Source organism: Colletotrichum jinshuiense, chromosome 5 (assembly GCF_051148585.1).
Source record: "Colletotrichum jinshuiense chromosome 5, complete sequence".
In the NCBI taxonomy this organism is placed as follows: Eukaryota; Fungi; Ascomycota; class Sordariomycetes; order Glomerellales; family Glomerellaceae; genus Colletotrichum; species Colletotrichum jinshuiense.
Genome location: NC_139312.1, coordinates 80,380 through 97,560, shown reverse-complemented (window position 1 = coordinate 97,560; position 17,181 = coordinate 80,380). Strand labels below are relative to the sequence as shown.

Below are 17,181 nucleotides of genomic sequence, written 5' to 3'. Positions count from 1 at the left end.
TATTGGAGGTGTAGGCTGTTCGTTCAAAATGTGGTAATCTGACAGGAAGCTCGGACTTGAAAAAAAGAATAGACAAAGTCGGGGCTGGAAAGACAGGAGCTGTCATATAAGACACTAAACATGGTGGCGCGCTGTCCCTTCTTGTTCTACGGAGTACGCATGGGGATGTGCGGCACGGCCAGTGTGCCATGACCGAGAAGACCGACGTGGCCGACAAGCCAATAGGCTGGCCGCCGATTTTCAGGCGATCTGACGCACGACCGTGCCAGATGCTGTCATTAGTGCCATAGCAGGAAGATCAAGCTGCAGTAATCCGAACTGTTTCTCAGAGTATGTTTATAAAAGGGTGGGAAAGACAGGGAATGACGTTGTTTGTGGCTGAGAAAACTGGCTGTTGTTTCAAGCATTGGCGGTATGTCCTCTGATGACTGCGCTGGAAGGTGTCAGATGAGGGGGGAATGTTTCAATTATTGGGCTGTACAAGGGATCCGCCAAGAGTGGTTCGTCTGCGTTGTTTGTGTTTAGCTTGCATGACGCGTCGGCGAGGCTCGAGTCAAGTTTGATATAGTGAAAGCTTTGGTTGGCGATAAGGACCTCGTTGTGGTCGCGCATGAACCCGGTCCAGCAGCAGTCAGTGAAGCAGAACCTCGACGGACTAGTTGCGTTGTTAGTGTTACTACGATGCTGTGGCAGACAGCACTATCACCACATATGGAGGGCCGCCAATGATCTTGGAAACACGCCGTCTGATTCTTTAATTACGGTTATTCTTGTTTTCGCCTCAGCCACAGCCTTTTATGCATCAGGTTGATCGTTTTTCTGGGCGCTCGCCAGCTGGCTCTGCAGACCACGCTTGCCAACCTGCATCGCCCGCTCAATCTCACGCTCCTCTTCGCGCAACCTGGCCTTTCCCATCTCCAGGCTTCGTTGCTGTCTGCGCTTCTGCTCAGCAACCTTTTCCTCATGCTCCCTTAGTGCCTTTTCTCTCCTTTCCCTAGCCTCCCTGCCCTTGCGTGTCGCCTCGTCCTCTTCTGCGGTAAACTCTCCCTCAGGCGGTGGTCCCAAGGTCTGGATGTACGCCTCAATTAGAGGATCCCTTACTTGTGGCGGAAGAGAGATGTATCTGACGTCAACCAGCAGCTGTGGAGGTAGACGTGACAGATTCGACTTGTTGTTCAGGGCAGAAAGTGGCTGTGACTTGAGAAGCGTGGCGAGATCCGTCTTAAGTGTTGCTTGGGGCATCTTTAAACGGTTGATGTGCTCGCGGTACCACTTCTCACGGTCCTTATCCTTGACGTATGGGTCCGTCATGGCCGGTTCCTTCCGATATTTCCTCTTGAATTCTTGCCAAAACAGCTTGGGCGACGCTTTTTCCTGCAGTAGCGTCATGTAGGGTATCCGGGGATCCTTTTTCTCTTCTTTGGCACGAAGTTCCTTTAGGTCTTTGATCTTGTCCTTGGACCACTCTTGCCAAGCCTCCTTTCGCGCTTTCATTGTGTTGAGAAGTGTATATCTTGGGTCTTCGATGATGTGTCCGTCATCAATAAGCTTCTCCCATGTGTTGTACGGGTTAATGTTGAAATCGTCGAGCAAATCTCTGAATAACGCGGCGGCGTCCTCCTGAGAGAATTCCACACCCTCCGCACCCTCTGGCCATTCGTCCATGTTTCCGTCGTCGTATTCTCCCGGGTCGAGTCCGTAAGCGTCACCCATTGCTTGCAGTTGGAATGCAATATCTGCTTCGCTGAACTCCACCGGCGCATCATCGGCGGGATCTTCAGTGCGTTGACGCTTGGAGTCATGGCCATCCTCGCCGTCTTCACCTTCAGCCTCGTCGTCCGTGACCTCAACCTCCTCATACTCTGAGCTGTCGTCATTTTCGTCATGAAGCAAGCTGGCCCCGACGTCATGCGATGGCTTGGGATGGGCTGTAGGCGTGCCCTCGTTAGTGTTGCCTCCAGCACTCTCAATACCAGCCTTTTCGCGTATCCTAGCTTTGTCAAGCTCCAGAATGCCAGCTTTAAGCTTGTCTGGGATGCGCCAGTAGCTGGCATTCTTTTCGGAATTGTAGACGAAGCGGCGCCCATATTTGGTTTCCACGAGAATCCAAGGATCACATCCAGGAATCGGAGCCTTTGACTTCGGTTTGTCTATTGGCTCCGGGCGCGGGCGCCCGTCTCTGCCTCCTCTGCCACCGTGACCGAATCCTCCCCGTTGTGCCGGCGGTTGGTTCTGCGCATTGTACTGAGCAAGGTATGCGTTTGCGACATTCGGATCGGAGAGCTGGGGAATCGTCTGGTATTGGTAGAAGCTCGTTGAGGCCGAAGGTGGTGCAGACGTTTGGGTAGTAGTAGCGTCTGACGCACCGGGTCTCGTGTATGTCGATACTTTTGTTTCGGTGTTGTAGTAGTACTTGTGTCCTGTCGGCGCGGTGTGCTCCGTCCACCCATGAGGCAGAGGCGGAGGGGCTGCGACGTTCGCGGAGGGTTTGTAGGTCGACCTGAGCATTCTGTGCAAGATGTCGCAAACTGTGAAGTTTGCTTAGCTAGCACAGGAACGACTGTTGATTTTTGGAGGTCAACAGCATCGACGGAACGAATCACGTCGGGAAAATTTCGGCAAATGATAAGATAAGCATCCTGTTACCGATCCCTGCAACTTTGGGGAGGTACCGTTGTTCATGAGCTCGGGGCTTCCAATTAAAACGCCACATACACTGGTAGCAACCCCTTGAAGCTCATCTAAGCTTGACCTAGCCTAGGGACAATCATTCGGGGGGATCTGCAGACGGATCAAGTGACTATCAACAGTCACTGGCGCTTGTTCGGAGTTGAATTGCCTTTCATCGCCTGCTTCGCTTCCAACAGACCCAACGGCTTGGCGAAGCACTCTCCTTCACAACGTCCATAGCTTCTATCGCCGCAGCAACGGAGTCGTCGATGTTCCATAGAGCCCTCCGCGCAGCTCGTAGACGGTGACTACTCATGATGGCGCCTGGTCGTCGAGAAGATGGTTCAAGCGGGAATGCTGTCGCATCCGCATTCTCTAGGTTCTGGAAGGTAACATATACTTGGGTCTATATTATGAAAAGGTGTGAGACAGTCTGACAAGGTATCCAGAGAACTCATGCGCCAGATTATTTAGGCTTCGTGATTCTTCTTGCGGGATGGATGACGGTAAGCTACGCAAAAATCCACGGCCCCGTCTCGTTACATTGTTAACTTGGTATCCAACTCAGATGCTTGCATTCATCGAACCGTTCCATCGCATGTTCTTTATCAACGATCTCCACATCTCATATCCTCATGCGGAAGTTGAGCGCGTCCCTGTCTGTGAGTTTATACGAAGAGTTACTCCTATTTTGAAGTGAGACTGACATGTTCTGTAGACATGAACTTCGTGTATGCTCTCTTCGTGCCCTTGGGTATCTTAGTCGCGTACAACGTCGTGACCAAAGCCTCGCCTCACAAACATGAGGTCACATACTTATCCTTCGCCATCGCCATCATCATGACCTCCTTCATTACAGACCTTGTCAAAAACGCAGTTGGTCGACCCCGACCCGACTTGCTGGCCCGATGCAAGCCAGCCGCTGGCACCAAGCCTAATATCCTCGTTACCGTTGAAGTCTGCACCGAAACAGCCCACCACCTTCTCCACGATGGTTGGCGATCGTTTCCATCTGGCCACTCATCCTTCTCCTTCTCTGGTCTTGGATTCCTTAGCCTCTTCTTCGCCGGCCAGCTTCACATCTTCCGGCACAACAGTGGAGGCCGCGATCTCAGCCGGGCACTGGTGTGTCTTGCCCCTCTCCTAGGGGCCGCTCTGATTGCCATCAGCCGGTGTGAGGATTACAGACATGATGTCTACGACGTTTGCGTGGGCTCTGTGCTGGGGTACGTGGTTGCATACTGGAGCTACCGACGACATTGGCCCAGTTTGACTTCAAGGGAGTGCCATGAACCTCATTCCTATCCTGGTTCGGAGCCGAGGACTGGCTGGAATCGACTGCGAGATGAGGAGGAAACCGGGGGCTCACGACCTGACGTAGGATACGAGATGACCCAGCTCAATAGCCAGAGACACTAATGACTGTGATTAGGGTCCATCATAGAGTCTGGATACAGAAGCAACAGCCATCGAAGCAGCTATTTAATGCCGTAAGATTAATTACTGTATTGTTGTTGTTTTCACTGCCGTGTTCGACACTTTTTTTTTTATCAACCCTTGCTCGACTTGTTTCACAAAGGTACAAAGTAACATGTGTCACTATGTTGTAAGATATCATGGCCACGCATTTGCATCTTGGCAGCACCCTGCCTGGGGTTTTGGGGTTTTGGGGGCATCAATTCTGTTGGTACATCAGGTTAAAGGGCAACTTCTACGCCCAATCTATGTTTTTTGGTTTCATTCATGCCGTTATTTGTCCTCCGTGGACTCGTCCTTCGCCAGATCGTGCTCCTTGAGCAACTCCTTAATCTCCTCCGCCGTCCAGAGTCTGTGGTAGATCTTGCCGTCGCTCGTCTGACCAACCGTGGCGAACTCGACTGTTTTGTTGTGTTAGCGGGTGCCCATGTAATGTGTGATGTGCGTTTGATGCAACTTACGCTTCTCGGCGCTCAGCTTCGTTGAGTCCATGGTCTTGCTCAGAACCTTGACCGCCATGCCGCAAGCCTCCTTCAAGGTGCAGTCCTCTTTGTAGTCTTGCTTCAACAAGCTCTCCGCGCTAGCTCTGTTCGCGCCGACAGCCGTCGCCTTCCACCCACCATAGTTGCCCGAGGGGTTGCTCTGGTACAGCTGGAACTGTCTGCGGGGATCCCAACCAGCGTAGATGAAGGATACACCGAAGGGTCTCAGACCACCGTGTTGTGTGTAGCCCTGCTTCAGATCGCACAGTCTCCGGACAAGCTGTTCGCAGGGGATGTCTTCGTTGTAAGTGAGGAGGTATCTTTGGGCAGCCTGGCGGGCGTAGTTGATGAGAATGTTGGCGTCGGCCGTCATACCTGCGACGGCAGCAAGCATGTTGCTGAAAGAGACCATGTCAGAATACGTCTATCGAAGGGGGGCTGATAATACCTACTCATTGACGATGTAAAGCTTCTCCGCAGAAGTGTCCTGCTCCAACAGCTTCGACGTCACCTTTCGCTCTGCGGCCAGAACAATGCCATCCTTGGCGAGAATGCCAATAGCGGTTCCTGCGTGGGAGATGGCCTCGAGAGCATACTCGACCTGGTAGAGACGACCCTCAGGGGAGAAGATTGTTGTCTAGGTACAGAGTGTGAGCTAGCTACCTTGCCAGGCCGGGGAGATGCAGAGCAAGGGAAGAGCGGGGAGGGGCCTTACGCGAGAATCGTATCGGCGAGACATGGCGGGCGAGCAATCGAAGGTGTTTTCAAATTTGTCCGATGGTTCGATTACGGTGGTGATGTCGTGTTGGGGCCGACAGAAGGAGGAATGTGGTGCGGCGGGATGGTTGTTTGTCAGTTGCAGGGAAGGCTGTAACTTTGAGCCTTTGGGTGCAGCTTGAAGCTCCAGGCAATCGATGCACGCGTTAGCTCCTTGCGACTGCCCAGCCAGCCTGGGGACCAGCCGGGGCTGAGGTAAGGGAAGGTACTGAGTGCTGGCCCGAGCTTTTGCCGGGTAGAAGGTGCGGCACACACTTACCTCATCGTTCTCCTCACGTGCAGCTCCCCTAGGATAAGCTTAGCCTAGGCATTGAGGCAACAACATTGCCCCCGCCTCCAAGAATCCGTGCGCATCTCACCGAGCGCAAGGCCCAGCACAATGGTTGCCCTCGCTTACATAACACTAGAAGTGGAGGCGGTTCGGCATTTTCCCCCCAACCTCGCGCCGTTTTATCGCAGCGTACCGCAGCCCACTCACATCACCTCCACCTTCGCGCAAGCTCCCTTTCGCTCTCCCACACGACCAAAAAGCGGCACGCGAACATCGCTGCACTCCATCCGACCCTGATTTCTCTGTCGGAAACCTTGTTCCACGACGGCATCTACTCTTATCTGTGCTTGGGATCTCTGTGACGGACAGTTGGGAAGGAAGACCGCGCGGCCTGCGCACTTCGCAACGAGTCTCGTGTCGCGCGCGTACTGGAGGGGTCGCATATTTTAGTCCTTTTTGCTCTGCCGTAAAAACCAATGCATGCTTGAGAGAGAACACACACCTGCCAGTTATCGACACCTGGAGAAGAGCCCATTCCTTCTCCGAGGCACGCCCTCACCCTCCTGCCCAACAGAGGGAGACGTTTAGAGATCGTCCTGCCCCCAAACAAAGCGAACATGTCTGGTAAGTGTCGCAACCACAGTCGCGCATCCCCACAGCCAGCCTCACGCCTTCCCCCAAAGCAAACATACCTTTGCATTACTTATAGTTGAATCTAACAAAATGGTTCGCGCAGGAGAGCCAGAACCGCGCCGTTCGGTGCGCGCGACCAAGGGCCAGCACACCAAGGCCTTCGACGACCAGCCAATCGAGCCGCCCAAGAAGCGAGGAAGGAAGAAGAAGCAGGAGGAGGAGCCTGAAGAGGAGATCATCCGCTGCGTTTGCGGTGCTACAGAACAGGATGGCGACTCGGAAGAGCCTTGGATCGCTTGCGACAAGTGTACTGCGTGGCAGCATAACGTTTGTATGGGCATGAGTGTCTTTACGGAAGATCTCCCCAAGAACTACTACTGCGAGCAATGCGCCCCCCAAGATCACAAGGAGCTTCTGTCCGCTATGGCCCAGGGCGAGCGACCATGGGAAGCGCGTCGAAAGGCCTACGAGGATGAGCAGAACGAGAAGAAGAAGAAGAAGAAAAAAGGCGGCAGGGGCGGGAAGCGCGCCAGCGATCCCAAGGAAGAATTGGCACAAGACACGAGAAGCAACAAGGCCGAGGACTCACCAGCCCCCCCAGAAACCAAAGAGAAGAAGGAAAAGAAGGAGACCGCTCCAAAGACCGCCACCGGCAAGCGCAAGACGCGAGATGATACTGTCGAGAAGGACCCCAAGGTAAGATCTGCTCCCTATTGGCTTGCACTTGCACAAACTGATAAGGTACCATAGACGCCGGCCCAGAAAGTGCGGAAAGTCTCCGAACCCGAGGCTGTCCCTGTCGTTGACTACACCGCCCCGACGGACCTGGATGCAAAGGTCACGGATCTCTCTGAGGATCGCAAGGGCCCTGCTCAACTGCTCCAGAAGGCTATTGCCGGCGTCCTTGGTGCAGCCGTTAAGGATAAGAGCGTAACCCTCCCGAAGGATATTACAGTCGCAGCGAAGGCGGAACGACTAGCCCTCGAAATCGAACGTGCAGTGCATGATACACATGCTGATCGCAGCCAGTATGCCGCGCAGGCTAGGATTTTGTATGCAAACATGAGGATGAACGGAGATTTGACAAAACGGTTGCTGAAGCGCACTCTTTCGCCGCCCATGCTGGCTACAATGACAGCCGATGAACTGGCTACCAAGGAGAGACAGGAGGCCAATGCCCAGCTGAAGGCTATCTCGGAGAAGCAGTCTATACTGATCACTGACGATGGTCCTCGTGTCCGCAGAACACACAAAGGCGAGGAGATTATCGAGAATGATTCCTTCCATCAATCAGAAGAAGCAAAGTCTTTTATTCGGCGGCCCAGTGCTCGAGAGGGGCAAACTATTCCCAAGACAGATGGAGAACCGCATTACGAAAATTCAGTGGAGCTCCCAGCTCATACCGGCCTACACATTGATACACAAGGGGCCAGACACTCGCCCAAGCACCCCGACTTCGACATCAACAAAGTATATGCAACCGTCAGGTCGCCGACGGGCTCCCACAACCGCCGGCCATCAGCACCAAGCCATGGGCCGGGGATTGACCCTGATGTCGACAGACTCCTTCAAGAAGAAACGGACTCTCCGCCGTACTCACCCACGGATGAAACCGACCCAGATATTGTGTGGCGGGGCCATCTCTCGATGAATTCCATAGCCGACTTCCCAGCCGCGGCCAAGTTCGTCGGCGGGGCCAACCTATCGACTACAGTCGGTCTGCCTTGGACAAGCCTGATCCCGAAGAGACTCACGGTAGCAGGACGCATTGACGAGCAGAAGGCTATAGAGTACCTCTGCGGCTTGCGATACGCTGACCAGACCGATATAGTCGTCGTGTCAGTGTCGCCAGCCTCTGAAGCCTCCCGAGGCGAGTTTCAACAGCTTTTCGACTACTTTGTTTCCAAGAAACGATATGCTGTCGTCGGGGATAAGGGCGTGGGCAACGTGCGGGACACGTATCTTGTACCTGTTCTCCCTGGCGAAGGCAGCGTGCCTGAGTTCATGCTCAACTTTTCAGACAATCTCGTACCGCAAAAAAGGACGGAACCGATGCTCCTGGCTGTGTTCGTGTACCGGAACAGCTCTAGACAACCACAGCAGGGTGTTACCTCGCAGTCTCCTGTCACCAACACGCCCACTCCCACACAAGGCGTTTTTCCTCCTAGACACCCCTCGATATCGGGACCAGTATTCTCACCGACTGTCGCTCAGGGGCCATTCCCGCAACCGAGCCACCCCCCTGCTGGTGGTAACGGCCACGCACCACATGAGCATCCGACGCAAGGGGTGCACCAGGCTGTGCCGCCTAATCAGCCTCCAGTGGGCTACTCTGAGGGTCGCGGACCCGAAGCTGAGAAACAGCAGCGTCAGCAACAAGGCCAAGCTCTGGCTCATGAGGTTCTCGGATTGCTGATCAACAGTCCTACTATGAAGTTTCTTCTTCCGCAAGCTTATCAGATGTCGCGGACTGAATGGGAGGTAATCCGGGGCATACTGGAGAAAGACCCACGAGCACGGGACGACTTGACGTATTTGAGTCAACTTTTGGAGAAGCAGCCACCTGTAGCTAGCAAGTCTAGTGATGGTCCCCCGGCTACAGCACCCAAGGGGGCCCATGGTGTTGCGCCGTCAGCGTGATTCACATTGTTATTGGGGGCACAGTGAGAGGGTTTGAGGAAGCATATATCCTGTGGTTCGTAGTACATAACTTGTTATGGGGGTTTCGAAAGGTCTTGGGACTGAGAGACGGAGATACCGCTCCCTCATTAAGGGGGTTTTTGGCGATTGCTAAACGGGTCTTGCTTTGGAGTTTGTTGTTAGCTATATCAAATTCACACAAAATCGGAACAGTATCTCTCCAGGCTAGCGGGTCGTGTGGTAAAGGTGTGAAGCCGTGATGTGGATGCCGTGCCAAGTGACGATGGTGCTGTTCCTGGGAGGGTACCAAACTCCAAGCATCCCGGAACACGGCAACTGCAATACTCTTGGCCTCACAACACACTTCGAGCCCACAATGACAATAAAAAGTTAAGATACCCTTCTAATGCACGTTCCAGGCTCTGAGATGCCAAGATCTCATCTCGGTCATCTCCAGCCCTGGGGCCGTCGCGAGTCAATAGCCCGGCATGTCATCCCATTCGACCCATCAAAATGCCGAAATGGGGAATTACCCAATGGCCAGCAGCTATGAAGACAGCCCAGCTCACCCTGGGGTGCCACAGTGCCGGTGGGTGTTGCTTTCCATGGTGACCCTCGCCCACCTCCCGTCCGGTGTTTGCACTAGTGTGCCATGGTTGGTTTGTGTTAATATGAACGTGGCGACCTTTGGTGCAGTGACCCCAGCCCGGCACCTTCACTGCCACTGGTTGGCTGAGCAAAGCGACGAATACCGTTCAGCCACACCAGCCGGGGGTATGTCTTGCCCCACACTCATGACGACAACTCTCCTGGATTTAGAAACACGGGGGGCTTTGGAGATTCAAGCATTATATTTAAGGCTGGCTGAGACTGGGCCTGAACCGCTTTTCTTTTGGGGGTCATTCGACACCGATAGGCACTGTAACCAGTACTACTTCATACACGCTTCGCCCATTCACCAAATCCTCCCACAACTTACTCCGGTTCATATTACAATCGCTTCAATTGAAGATACTTCATTCGCAAAGGTGATTGTTCGACGTGACGTCACCATCCTACAGGAAAAGGAGAACAAAACAGCTGACAGTGTCTCAGAATACCACTTTCCCCCATATCCATCCCATCCTCAACAAACACCTTCACAATGGCTTGCGGCTCAGCTTCTTCCGGCCTCGTCAACCGCAACGGCCCCGGCAGCGCCGCCACCTCCATCATCGACAGCATCGTCAAGCCGGCCGAGGCCACGGGTGGAAAGACCAAGTGCATCGAGTGCGATGGATACGAGTGCTGCTGCATTCCCATTCCTTGCACTGTCATGTAAAGGGAATTAGGGGGGGGAGTTGCGAGACACTTTTTAAGCTTTCATCTGGAATGGAATCGTACAAAAGGCGATGATTTGGATGGTTGATACCGTATTGGAATTTTGTTGTTGCTGGTGGCTAGCCAGCCTGATATGAATTCATGAATGGCCGATTCTGGCCCTTTTTCTCTTTCTTGTTCGCTTCCTCTTTCTCGCTTTCGTCTAATCGTTGAAATGGGTATCAATTCATCTGCCCCTGATTCTGCTCCCAGCTCTGCAACAAGGCCTCCACATCATCGTCCAACGTGTATGGAAACCCTTCTTCAAGCTTGGACTCTAGTAGCGTTGTAGTTGCCGGCAGCTCGTATCCCTTCTAGAGGAACAATGCATCCGCATCCCCCCACACTTCTTGTTCTCTTGCCTTCGCAAACGTTTCGGCCTCCTTGCGCGTCAGCTCGCCATCCACGGCCGAGCTGGTTGTATCCGGGATCTTTGGGGTGTCCAGGCTGCCCAGGCCTTCGAGGACACGCTTCGCCTTGTCAACCTGGGCTCTAATCGCAGCTGTCTCTGCCCTTGTGCGATCGAGGTTGGATTGCATCAGCGCGATGGCTGACTCGCGTGCTTGATGAGGCCGATATTCGTTGAGGACGTGGTGGAAGTTGATAAAAAGGGTGCGCAAGTCTTCGATTTTGGCAGCGGCCTGCTAGGAGTCAGCGGGGATTCAAGAGACGGGAACGGGGGCGTGCTTACATCGTCTGGCATCGTCGCCATAATGCTGACCAGCTCGAGGAAGTTCAAAAGAAGGGACTTTGCCATCTTCTTGAGTTCAAATGCGCGGTCGAGGTGTTTGCCATCCTTTTCCTCTGAATGCGCCGGTACCAACCGCTTGATTTCACCTTCCTCCAGCGAAGGGAGCTTATCGTCGAGCTGTGCACAATGTCAGCCCACCAAAGATTGCCGTCGCCAATCGACCCAGCTACGCACCGTGTAGTTCCCTCCCAGAACCTTCCATGTTCCCGCTGCTGGTTCGGCCGGCGGCTGGAGGTTCATAAGCTCCTCGGGGATGTCTTGTAGACGGGCTGGCAGGTCTTTGACGGCAACGCCATCCTTCTCGGCTTGGGATTTGCGCAGCTCCTCGATGCGTGATATGTTTTCGGGTGTGAATTGCCTCCAGAAAGGGGGCGGGTTGGGAAAGGTTGAGGCCAGCGCATTTTGCGATGGCTCTTCTGTATTTTCGGCCATGTTTACGGGGTTAGTACTGTTAGAATGGTCGGCGGGAGGCGAGGAAAAGTTTAGCCCGGCGGAGCGGTCATAGTCTGACCTGCTTGCGTGCGTATCACAGTCTTGGCAGGTTGTCTGTCTGGGTGGGGTTGAAGCTGAGAAACGTAGGTTCGATTCAGACGTCGCAATCCGTACGGGTTCATGCAACCTTGAAGGAGCGCAAGACAGGTTCCAGCGCGTTCGGGCAAGCAGGAACGTCAAGCTGCTGCCCGGGGTAGCGTCGGCAGGTCTTGACTTTCAACCCCGCTATTCTTAATTAGGACTGGCGCCTACCTTTCCACCTGTAACCAGCACCTTGTCACCTCCACGTCCCCAGTCGAGAGTTACGCTACGTCGCTCGCGTTGGGTCGCTGCAATCACTGTCAAAAAAAAGACGATCCCACCCCTCTTCTATTCTACAACACCAACGAGCCATTGAACGAAGCCGCCGTTGCATATAACTTCTCAGGGAAGCTGCACACACTCTGGTGTCGTAGAGACACATCCACACCGACCATGGCCGACGTACGATCCCTCCTCCGTCAGCAACGTGCTGCCAGACGAATCGAGCATCCCCATGCCGCCTACTCAGATGCGGGCAAGCTCCTATGCACCCTCTGCCACGAGGCAATCAAGTCCGAATCGATCTGGGAAGGTCATATCCGTGGCCCGGGTCACGCAGCAAGACTCAAAGTGGTCCAGCAAGCATCTGCTGACGCCAGCGGTTCGGCACCGGCGGACGCAGCCCCGTCGAACAAGCGGAAACACGACTCAGATGAGGACATGGAGGACGAAGATACGGCCGAAGCTTCGCGGAAGAAGCGTAACAAGACAAATATAAGCACTCCTGCTCGTTTGTCCGCCGGCGAGTCGGACCGGGATCTGAAGGATGCGACGCTTACGCCGCCGTCTCTGAATCGTCGTACATCGACTACGCCCGTTCAGGGCGTCGAGATGCAGATTCCCTCGCGGCCAGCTACGCCCTCACATAGGGATGGGACGTCGTCGAATTCGACGCCTATTGTTCAGCCATTGGGCCCGTCGCCGCTGATCCCGCAAGAGGCTGCGCCGGCGAATGCAAGTGCGACTGCACCGACGCAACAGAATGGCACAGTAGCGAAATCCGGGTCTGGCGGACAGGTTGATGAGGACGAGTGGGCGGCTTTTGAGGCGGATATTGCGGCGACCGCCGTGTCGTACTCCGAAGACGCGGTGATTGCGGCCCCAGCTATGACCGCCGAGGAGACCGCTGCAGCGGCGAAGACCGAAGAGGAAGAGCGTGAAAAGCGGCGCCTTGCTGCCGATTTGGATCTCCTGGATGAGAAGGAGGAAGCTACGAGAGCTCTGGAGACGGAGTTTGAGGATATGGAGGAACTCGAGGCCAGGGTGCGGAGGCTGAAGGAGAAGCGGGAGGCGTTGAGGAAGCAGGGCGACACGGGTGTGGCTGCGGCTAAGCCTGCCGAGACGAGTGGGAAAGAGAACATTGAGGCGAATGGCGAAGAAGAGGAGGAAGACGATGATGAGGATGAGGACGAAGATGATTTCATGGGCTTCCGCTATCGCTCATGACGTCCCAAGTTCAGTGTTGTCCCCCGTCGAGTGAAAGCCACAAGCCGTTTCCGAGTGGTAATTGGGACGTCTTTGTGTTGTATTAATATTGTAACTTACACCTTCACTTCAGGTTCATAAATAATGACGTCCCGCGAGACATACTGCCACCAGGTCCTGAGTTCCCAAACAGATAATTGCGTATTAATTGGAACCCCCTAACTATAGTAAACATTACTTTAACAGAATTATCCTCCGTAATAAGGAGAAAGATATCTCATCGCCAGCATCCTCCATTCATTGAATGCCCCGGGATTACACGCATTAGGTGAGTAATATACTACGCGGCGACCAATTCAATCGGCGCACGGGGTACGTGCGCTGGTGCTGAAGAGGTTGCAGGAGCGAGCCCGCTCTGATAGACAGTTGCTGTGACAGTGTTATAGACCGTGACGAGAGCCACGGAGATGGAGCAAACGGAGTTGGTAGGATGGGCATCACCGGTAGCCGTTGCCCTCGCTGTTTCTGTTGTTTCCTTCTCGGTTGCTGTCGTCGCTGTCGCCTCGGAGGTGACGACAGATGGCTTGGGAGTGTCGGTTGGCTTCGGCCTAGAGGTATTATTGTCGCCATCATCACTCCCATTCGAATGCGTCGGCTTAGTCCCTCCGCCAGAACTAACCCGAGTGACCGTCGTGGTACCGGTATTCGTCTTTGTGCTTTCCTCGTGGTGGTGGGGCGGCTTGGTCTCAGTGCTGTCAAGAGATGTGCGCGTTTTGGTGTTGCCATGGCCTCCGTGGCCTCCGTGACCTCCAGGAGGCTTGGTCTTGGTGGTGGCCGTACCGTCAGGCCCTTCTATGATGACCTCAGTACAGGTGACAGTCACCTGTTCGGCCGAAGATTTCTTAGTGACGAGAACAGTTTTAGTCTCGGTCACAGGCGGTTGAGTAAGTGTGATAGTTGCAGTGATAGTCTGCGTGATAACAGAGACTGTCTGGTGGATAGTCTGATAGACAGTCTCGTGGGCCGTCTCAGTCTTGGTAGTAGTGCTCGGTATGTGTTCAGTTACAGGCGAGCAGGCACAGGTGTTATGGTTGGGAGGCGTGCGTGCCCTCAGTTTATCGGGCCGGGCACTAGCAAGCGTAGTGAATGAGAGGACGGACAGAGCCAGGAGGCTACGTTGATGGACCATTGTGAATAAGATTGGAGCAGTCAAATAAGCGGTGTGAGCGACGCCGGCTGCTGTCGAAGGCTTTTTGATAATGTGCCTAGAATCGATGAAGTTGAGACTGATGAACAAAAGAAGTTTGATGTGAAGGCAAGAGTTCGTTCTATATATGATTGCATCGCAATGACACTACAGGTAAAGCCGTGGCTGAGTTCTCGCGATCCGCCTTGTCTGGAGGAATGACGTTTCCCTATATTACAGCTTATTGCTTTACGAGGAGCATCTGAACTGACTAACGCTGCTGAAAACCAGGGCATAGTCCCTTCGTAAATCTTCAGCAGGGAGTTAGACATTGTATAGCATTTTCCACTGCCACCGAGCCTTCATCCACACTGGTGGTCTTTATCCCAAAAGAGGCTGTTGTCAAGCCGGTTTTGGCTGCAAGGGAGGGATCTAAGTCAATAGTCTGCAACACCAAAACGTTCTCAGTGACCAGAGAGCAATAGTCGAAGAAGCGAGTAACACAGGGCAGAGTATTGGGGTCCATGCAAGAAGGGAGGCTCAGCCTCAACCCTTCCGCTGACTAGATGATCGGTCGAGGTCAGCTCCATAGCTAGTGGCGATGCGCCCGCCCACTGATGTGACACCACGGGACCAGTGCATTGTTTCGGTGGAGATACCCCAAGTTGTGAAGCAGGTGTGCATTGCAACTCTGGACCAATACGTCCACATTTGATGTTCGGGAATTGTCCGTTGACAGAACCAAGTTGGGTTATTGCAAGGTCCAGGTTCTGAACAATGCCGGGCCCTCCAGCATTTTCGTCCCAAAGAGCAGAAACTCGACGTGGAGCTCGGCGCTGCCCGTCCCGTCCCGCTGTGGGGCGGAATCGGTTGTTTTGATTCTCCGAGATTTGATCCGACCGCCTGCCAAAATTAGAACGTCATTCCATCGTCGCAATCTTGCGTTTTCTGCCAACAGCATCACAATCAAAACACACGCCATCAGCCAGTATACCTGGCCCATCGTTTAGCAGCGCGAGCCATTGTCGCAAAGCTTTGTCCATTCTTTTATGCCGCTTCCTTTCTAATATTATCCCCTCTTAAACGTGTGGGTACCGTCTTCGTTATCAAGACACCGTAGCGCCCGATCAGGGGGGCGCCATCATTCGATCGCGATGGGCATTTGTGCGTCATGCCTCGGGCGGGGGGACAAGGACGAGTATGACGAGGTGGGTTGCGTTGCACTTTGGACGCTTGCAGCGTAGCATGCAGCAGCTAACAGTCTACTAGGACGAAGAATCACGGCTCCTCTACGACGACCCAAACAACGTGCACTATGGCAGCTTCGGAGAGCAGAGCGTGAATGGACAAGAGGACCCAATGGAGGTGCAACGGGAGACTGAGGCTCTGCAGCGAGTCGTAGCAAAGACGTCCGAGTACGTACTGGCTCCTGTCCCAGGCTCCGGGACGTCGGGCTTGCTCTCATGTCAGAACCAGGAATGCTAACATCGGTCTTCCTAGCAACATGGTCGACATTTTCGAGATTGCCCCGCAGGATCACGCACATCGGCCTGCGCCGACTACGTTTGCTTATGCAGGGCAGGAAGCCCGCATTGTGCGGTACCAACACCTCCTCTCGAAACTGGCTTCCAAGGACGAGACCCCAGCGGGTGTCCAAGTGGATTGGCTTCCCCAGGAAGATGACACGATCGAGATGCAACGCGGTGTCCCAGCAGTCAAAGCCGAGTCGGACAAGCCCCTTGTCGGTACATTCGCAGATGCAGCAGCGGCAATGGCATGACACGCCCGGCCATGAATCGTGCCCTCGGCTTTCCACTCCAACTCACGGCCAGAGCGGCTATACTATTCCTCTTTTTCTCGTGTTGTATTCTTACAAAGATTCGTATTGGTCGACGCAAGGTCAGGGTCCCGTCGGATTACGGCAACAAGGGACGGATGGCTATTGTGTGACGACATTTTTTTCCCTCTTTCCCCTCGATACCCCCAAACGCAATCTGCACACACACTTTTAAACCCACACACCACACAAGCATCCACATTCACTCACATATCGCTTTTCTCTTTTCTATGTTAATCCCCTGTACTTGGTCAACTACCCTTGTATAAAACGTCTGGGCAACGACGAGGTTATGAGAAAGGTGGACACGATGGGGCCCAGAAAGACCATGAATTAATCAATGAAAAATTCCCTCCATCCCACTTTGAAGCCACCCCTGGTTCGTACCATGGCGGGCCAATGATTGTGTCTCCAATATTCTTCAGCGGCAGGCCATGGGTTGTGTAGCCCATTGAAAGATGGCCACGTGCACCTCCGGCTGATGTTTACCTTTTCTAGTGTGGACCCATTGGCAAGGAATGCTGCATCCTAGTCTGGCCTATGGCTGTAAACGACATTTTTAGCTTCGATTTCGGCCGACTTTCAGGCTGTATGGCACATCGAATTTTGGAGAGGAGGGAAGCATTTGGAGGCTCATATATTCACCAAGATGCCCGCCATTCAGGGTTGTGCGGGAGTCCGTGCGGTTCCCGTGGCTCATTGGCGGAGACACTGCGAGAAAATGGTACATACCTACACTAGAAGTGAGTTGGGTGGTGGACGACATGAAGAGGAGGGGTTGCTGCGGCCATATGGGGCGGCCTCCCAGTCCCATCCCACCAAGCCCGACACAACCCACCACCACCCTTTCGCCCGTTTCTGTCCCCAGTCTCCCCTACGCTAGGCCCTTATTCTGCTCCTCCCGCTCCCCCCTCCACTTTGGCCTTCAGTCAAATCACAGGTACGCTTGCCAGTGTGTCAAGAATGAAGGCGAGAGGGGGGACAGGGAAGGGCTTGGGGGCTCATCCAATGCCGCGGGGTCTCGCCTCGTCTTCTTCACTGCAACACGTGAGAGCCGATGACGTCCTCTTGAACACTAATTTCACGAGGTCGCCATAGCAG

At 54.0% G+C, this 17,181-nt stretch overlaps 8 protein-coding genes across 8 annotated transcripts; 4 read left to right on the top strand and 4 right to left on the bottom strand.

Annotated features, from left to right (window-relative positions):
* Positions 1-795: 795 nt before the first annotated feature.
* EsH8_V_000025 (uncharacterized protein) lies at positions 796-2,508 on the bottom strand (the record flags this gene model as incomplete). Its single annotated transcript, XM_083272541.1, has 1 exon — positions 796-2,508. One exon carries the CDS (start codon positions 2,506-2,508, stop codon positions 796-798), a length of 1,713 nt encoding a protein of 570 aa, XP_083125256.1.
* A 479-nt stretch (positions 2,509-2,987) lies between these two features.
* On the top strand, positions 2,988-4,114 carry EsH8_V_000024 (phosphatidic acid phosphatase type 2/haloperoxidase; the record flags this gene model as incomplete). Its single annotated transcript, XM_083272540.1, has 5 exons — positions 2,988-3,059; positions 3,120-3,176; positions 3,239-3,332; positions 3,389-4,047; positions 4,103-4,114. The coding sequence occupies 5 exons, from the start codon at positions 2,988-2,990 to the stop codon at positions 4,112-4,114; spliced, it is 894 nt and encodes a 297-aa protein (XP_083125255.1).
* Positions 4,115-4,419: 305 nt separating this feature from the next.
* Positions 4,420-5,367, bottom strand: EsH8_V_000023 (proteasome core particle subunit alpha 3; the record flags this gene model as incomplete). Its single annotated transcript, XM_083272539.1, has 4 exons — positions 4,420-4,547; positions 4,608-5,026; positions 5,081-5,265; positions 5,344-5,367. The coding sequence occupies 4 exons, from the start codon at positions 5,365-5,367 to the stop codon at positions 4,420-4,422; spliced, it is 756 nt and encodes a 251-aa protein (XP_083125254.1).
* A 926-nt stretch (positions 5,368-6,293) lies between these two features.
* Positions 6,294-8,949, top strand: EsH8_V_000022 (Adenylosuccinate synthetase-domain-containing protein; the record flags this gene model as incomplete). Its single annotated transcript, XM_083272538.1, has 3 exons — positions 6,294-6,300; positions 6,413-7,005; positions 7,060-8,949. The coding sequence occupies 3 exons, from the start codon at positions 6,294-6,296 to the stop codon at positions 8,947-8,949; spliced, it is 2,490 nt and encodes an 829-aa protein (XP_083125253.1).
* Positions 8,950-10,622: 1,673 nt separating this feature from the next.
* On the bottom strand, positions 10,623-11,491 carry EsH8_V_000021 (mediator complex subunit MED7; the record flags this gene model as incomplete). Its single annotated transcript, XM_083272537.1, has 3 exons — positions 10,623-10,949; positions 11,000-11,176; positions 11,234-11,491. 3 exons carry the CDS (start codon positions 11,489-11,491, stop codon positions 10,623-10,625), a joined length of 762 nt encoding a protein of 253 aa, XP_083125252.1.
* Positions 11,492-12,025: 534 nt separating this feature from the next.
* On the top strand, positions 12,026-13,078 carry EsH8_V_000020 (uncharacterized protein; the record flags this gene model as incomplete). The annotated part of the gene is made up of 1 exon (XM_083272536.1): positions 12,026-13,078. The coding sequence occupies one exon, from the start codon at positions 12,026-12,028 to the stop codon at positions 13,076-13,078; it is 1,053 nt and encodes a 350-aa protein (XP_083125251.1).
* A 319-nt stretch (positions 13,079-13,397) lies between these two features.
* Positions 13,398-14,246, bottom strand: EsH8_V_000019 (uncharacterized protein; the record flags this gene model as incomplete). The annotated part of the gene is made up of 1 exon (XM_083272535.1): positions 13,398-14,246. The coding sequence occupies one exon, from the start codon at positions 14,244-14,246 to the stop codon at positions 13,398-13,400; it is 849 nt and encodes a 282-aa protein (XP_083125250.1).
* A 1,151-nt stretch (positions 14,247-15,397) lies between these two features.
* EsH8_V_000018 (LAMTOR domain-containing protein) lies at positions 15,398-16,023 on the top strand (the record flags this gene model as incomplete). The annotated part of the gene is made up of 3 exons (XM_083272534.1): positions 15,398-15,451; positions 15,513-15,658; positions 15,744-16,023. 3 exons carry the CDS (start codon positions 15,398-15,400, stop codon positions 16,021-16,023), a joined length of 480 nt encoding a protein of 159 aa, XP_083125249.1.
* Positions 16,024-17,181: the final 1,158 nt, after the last annotated feature.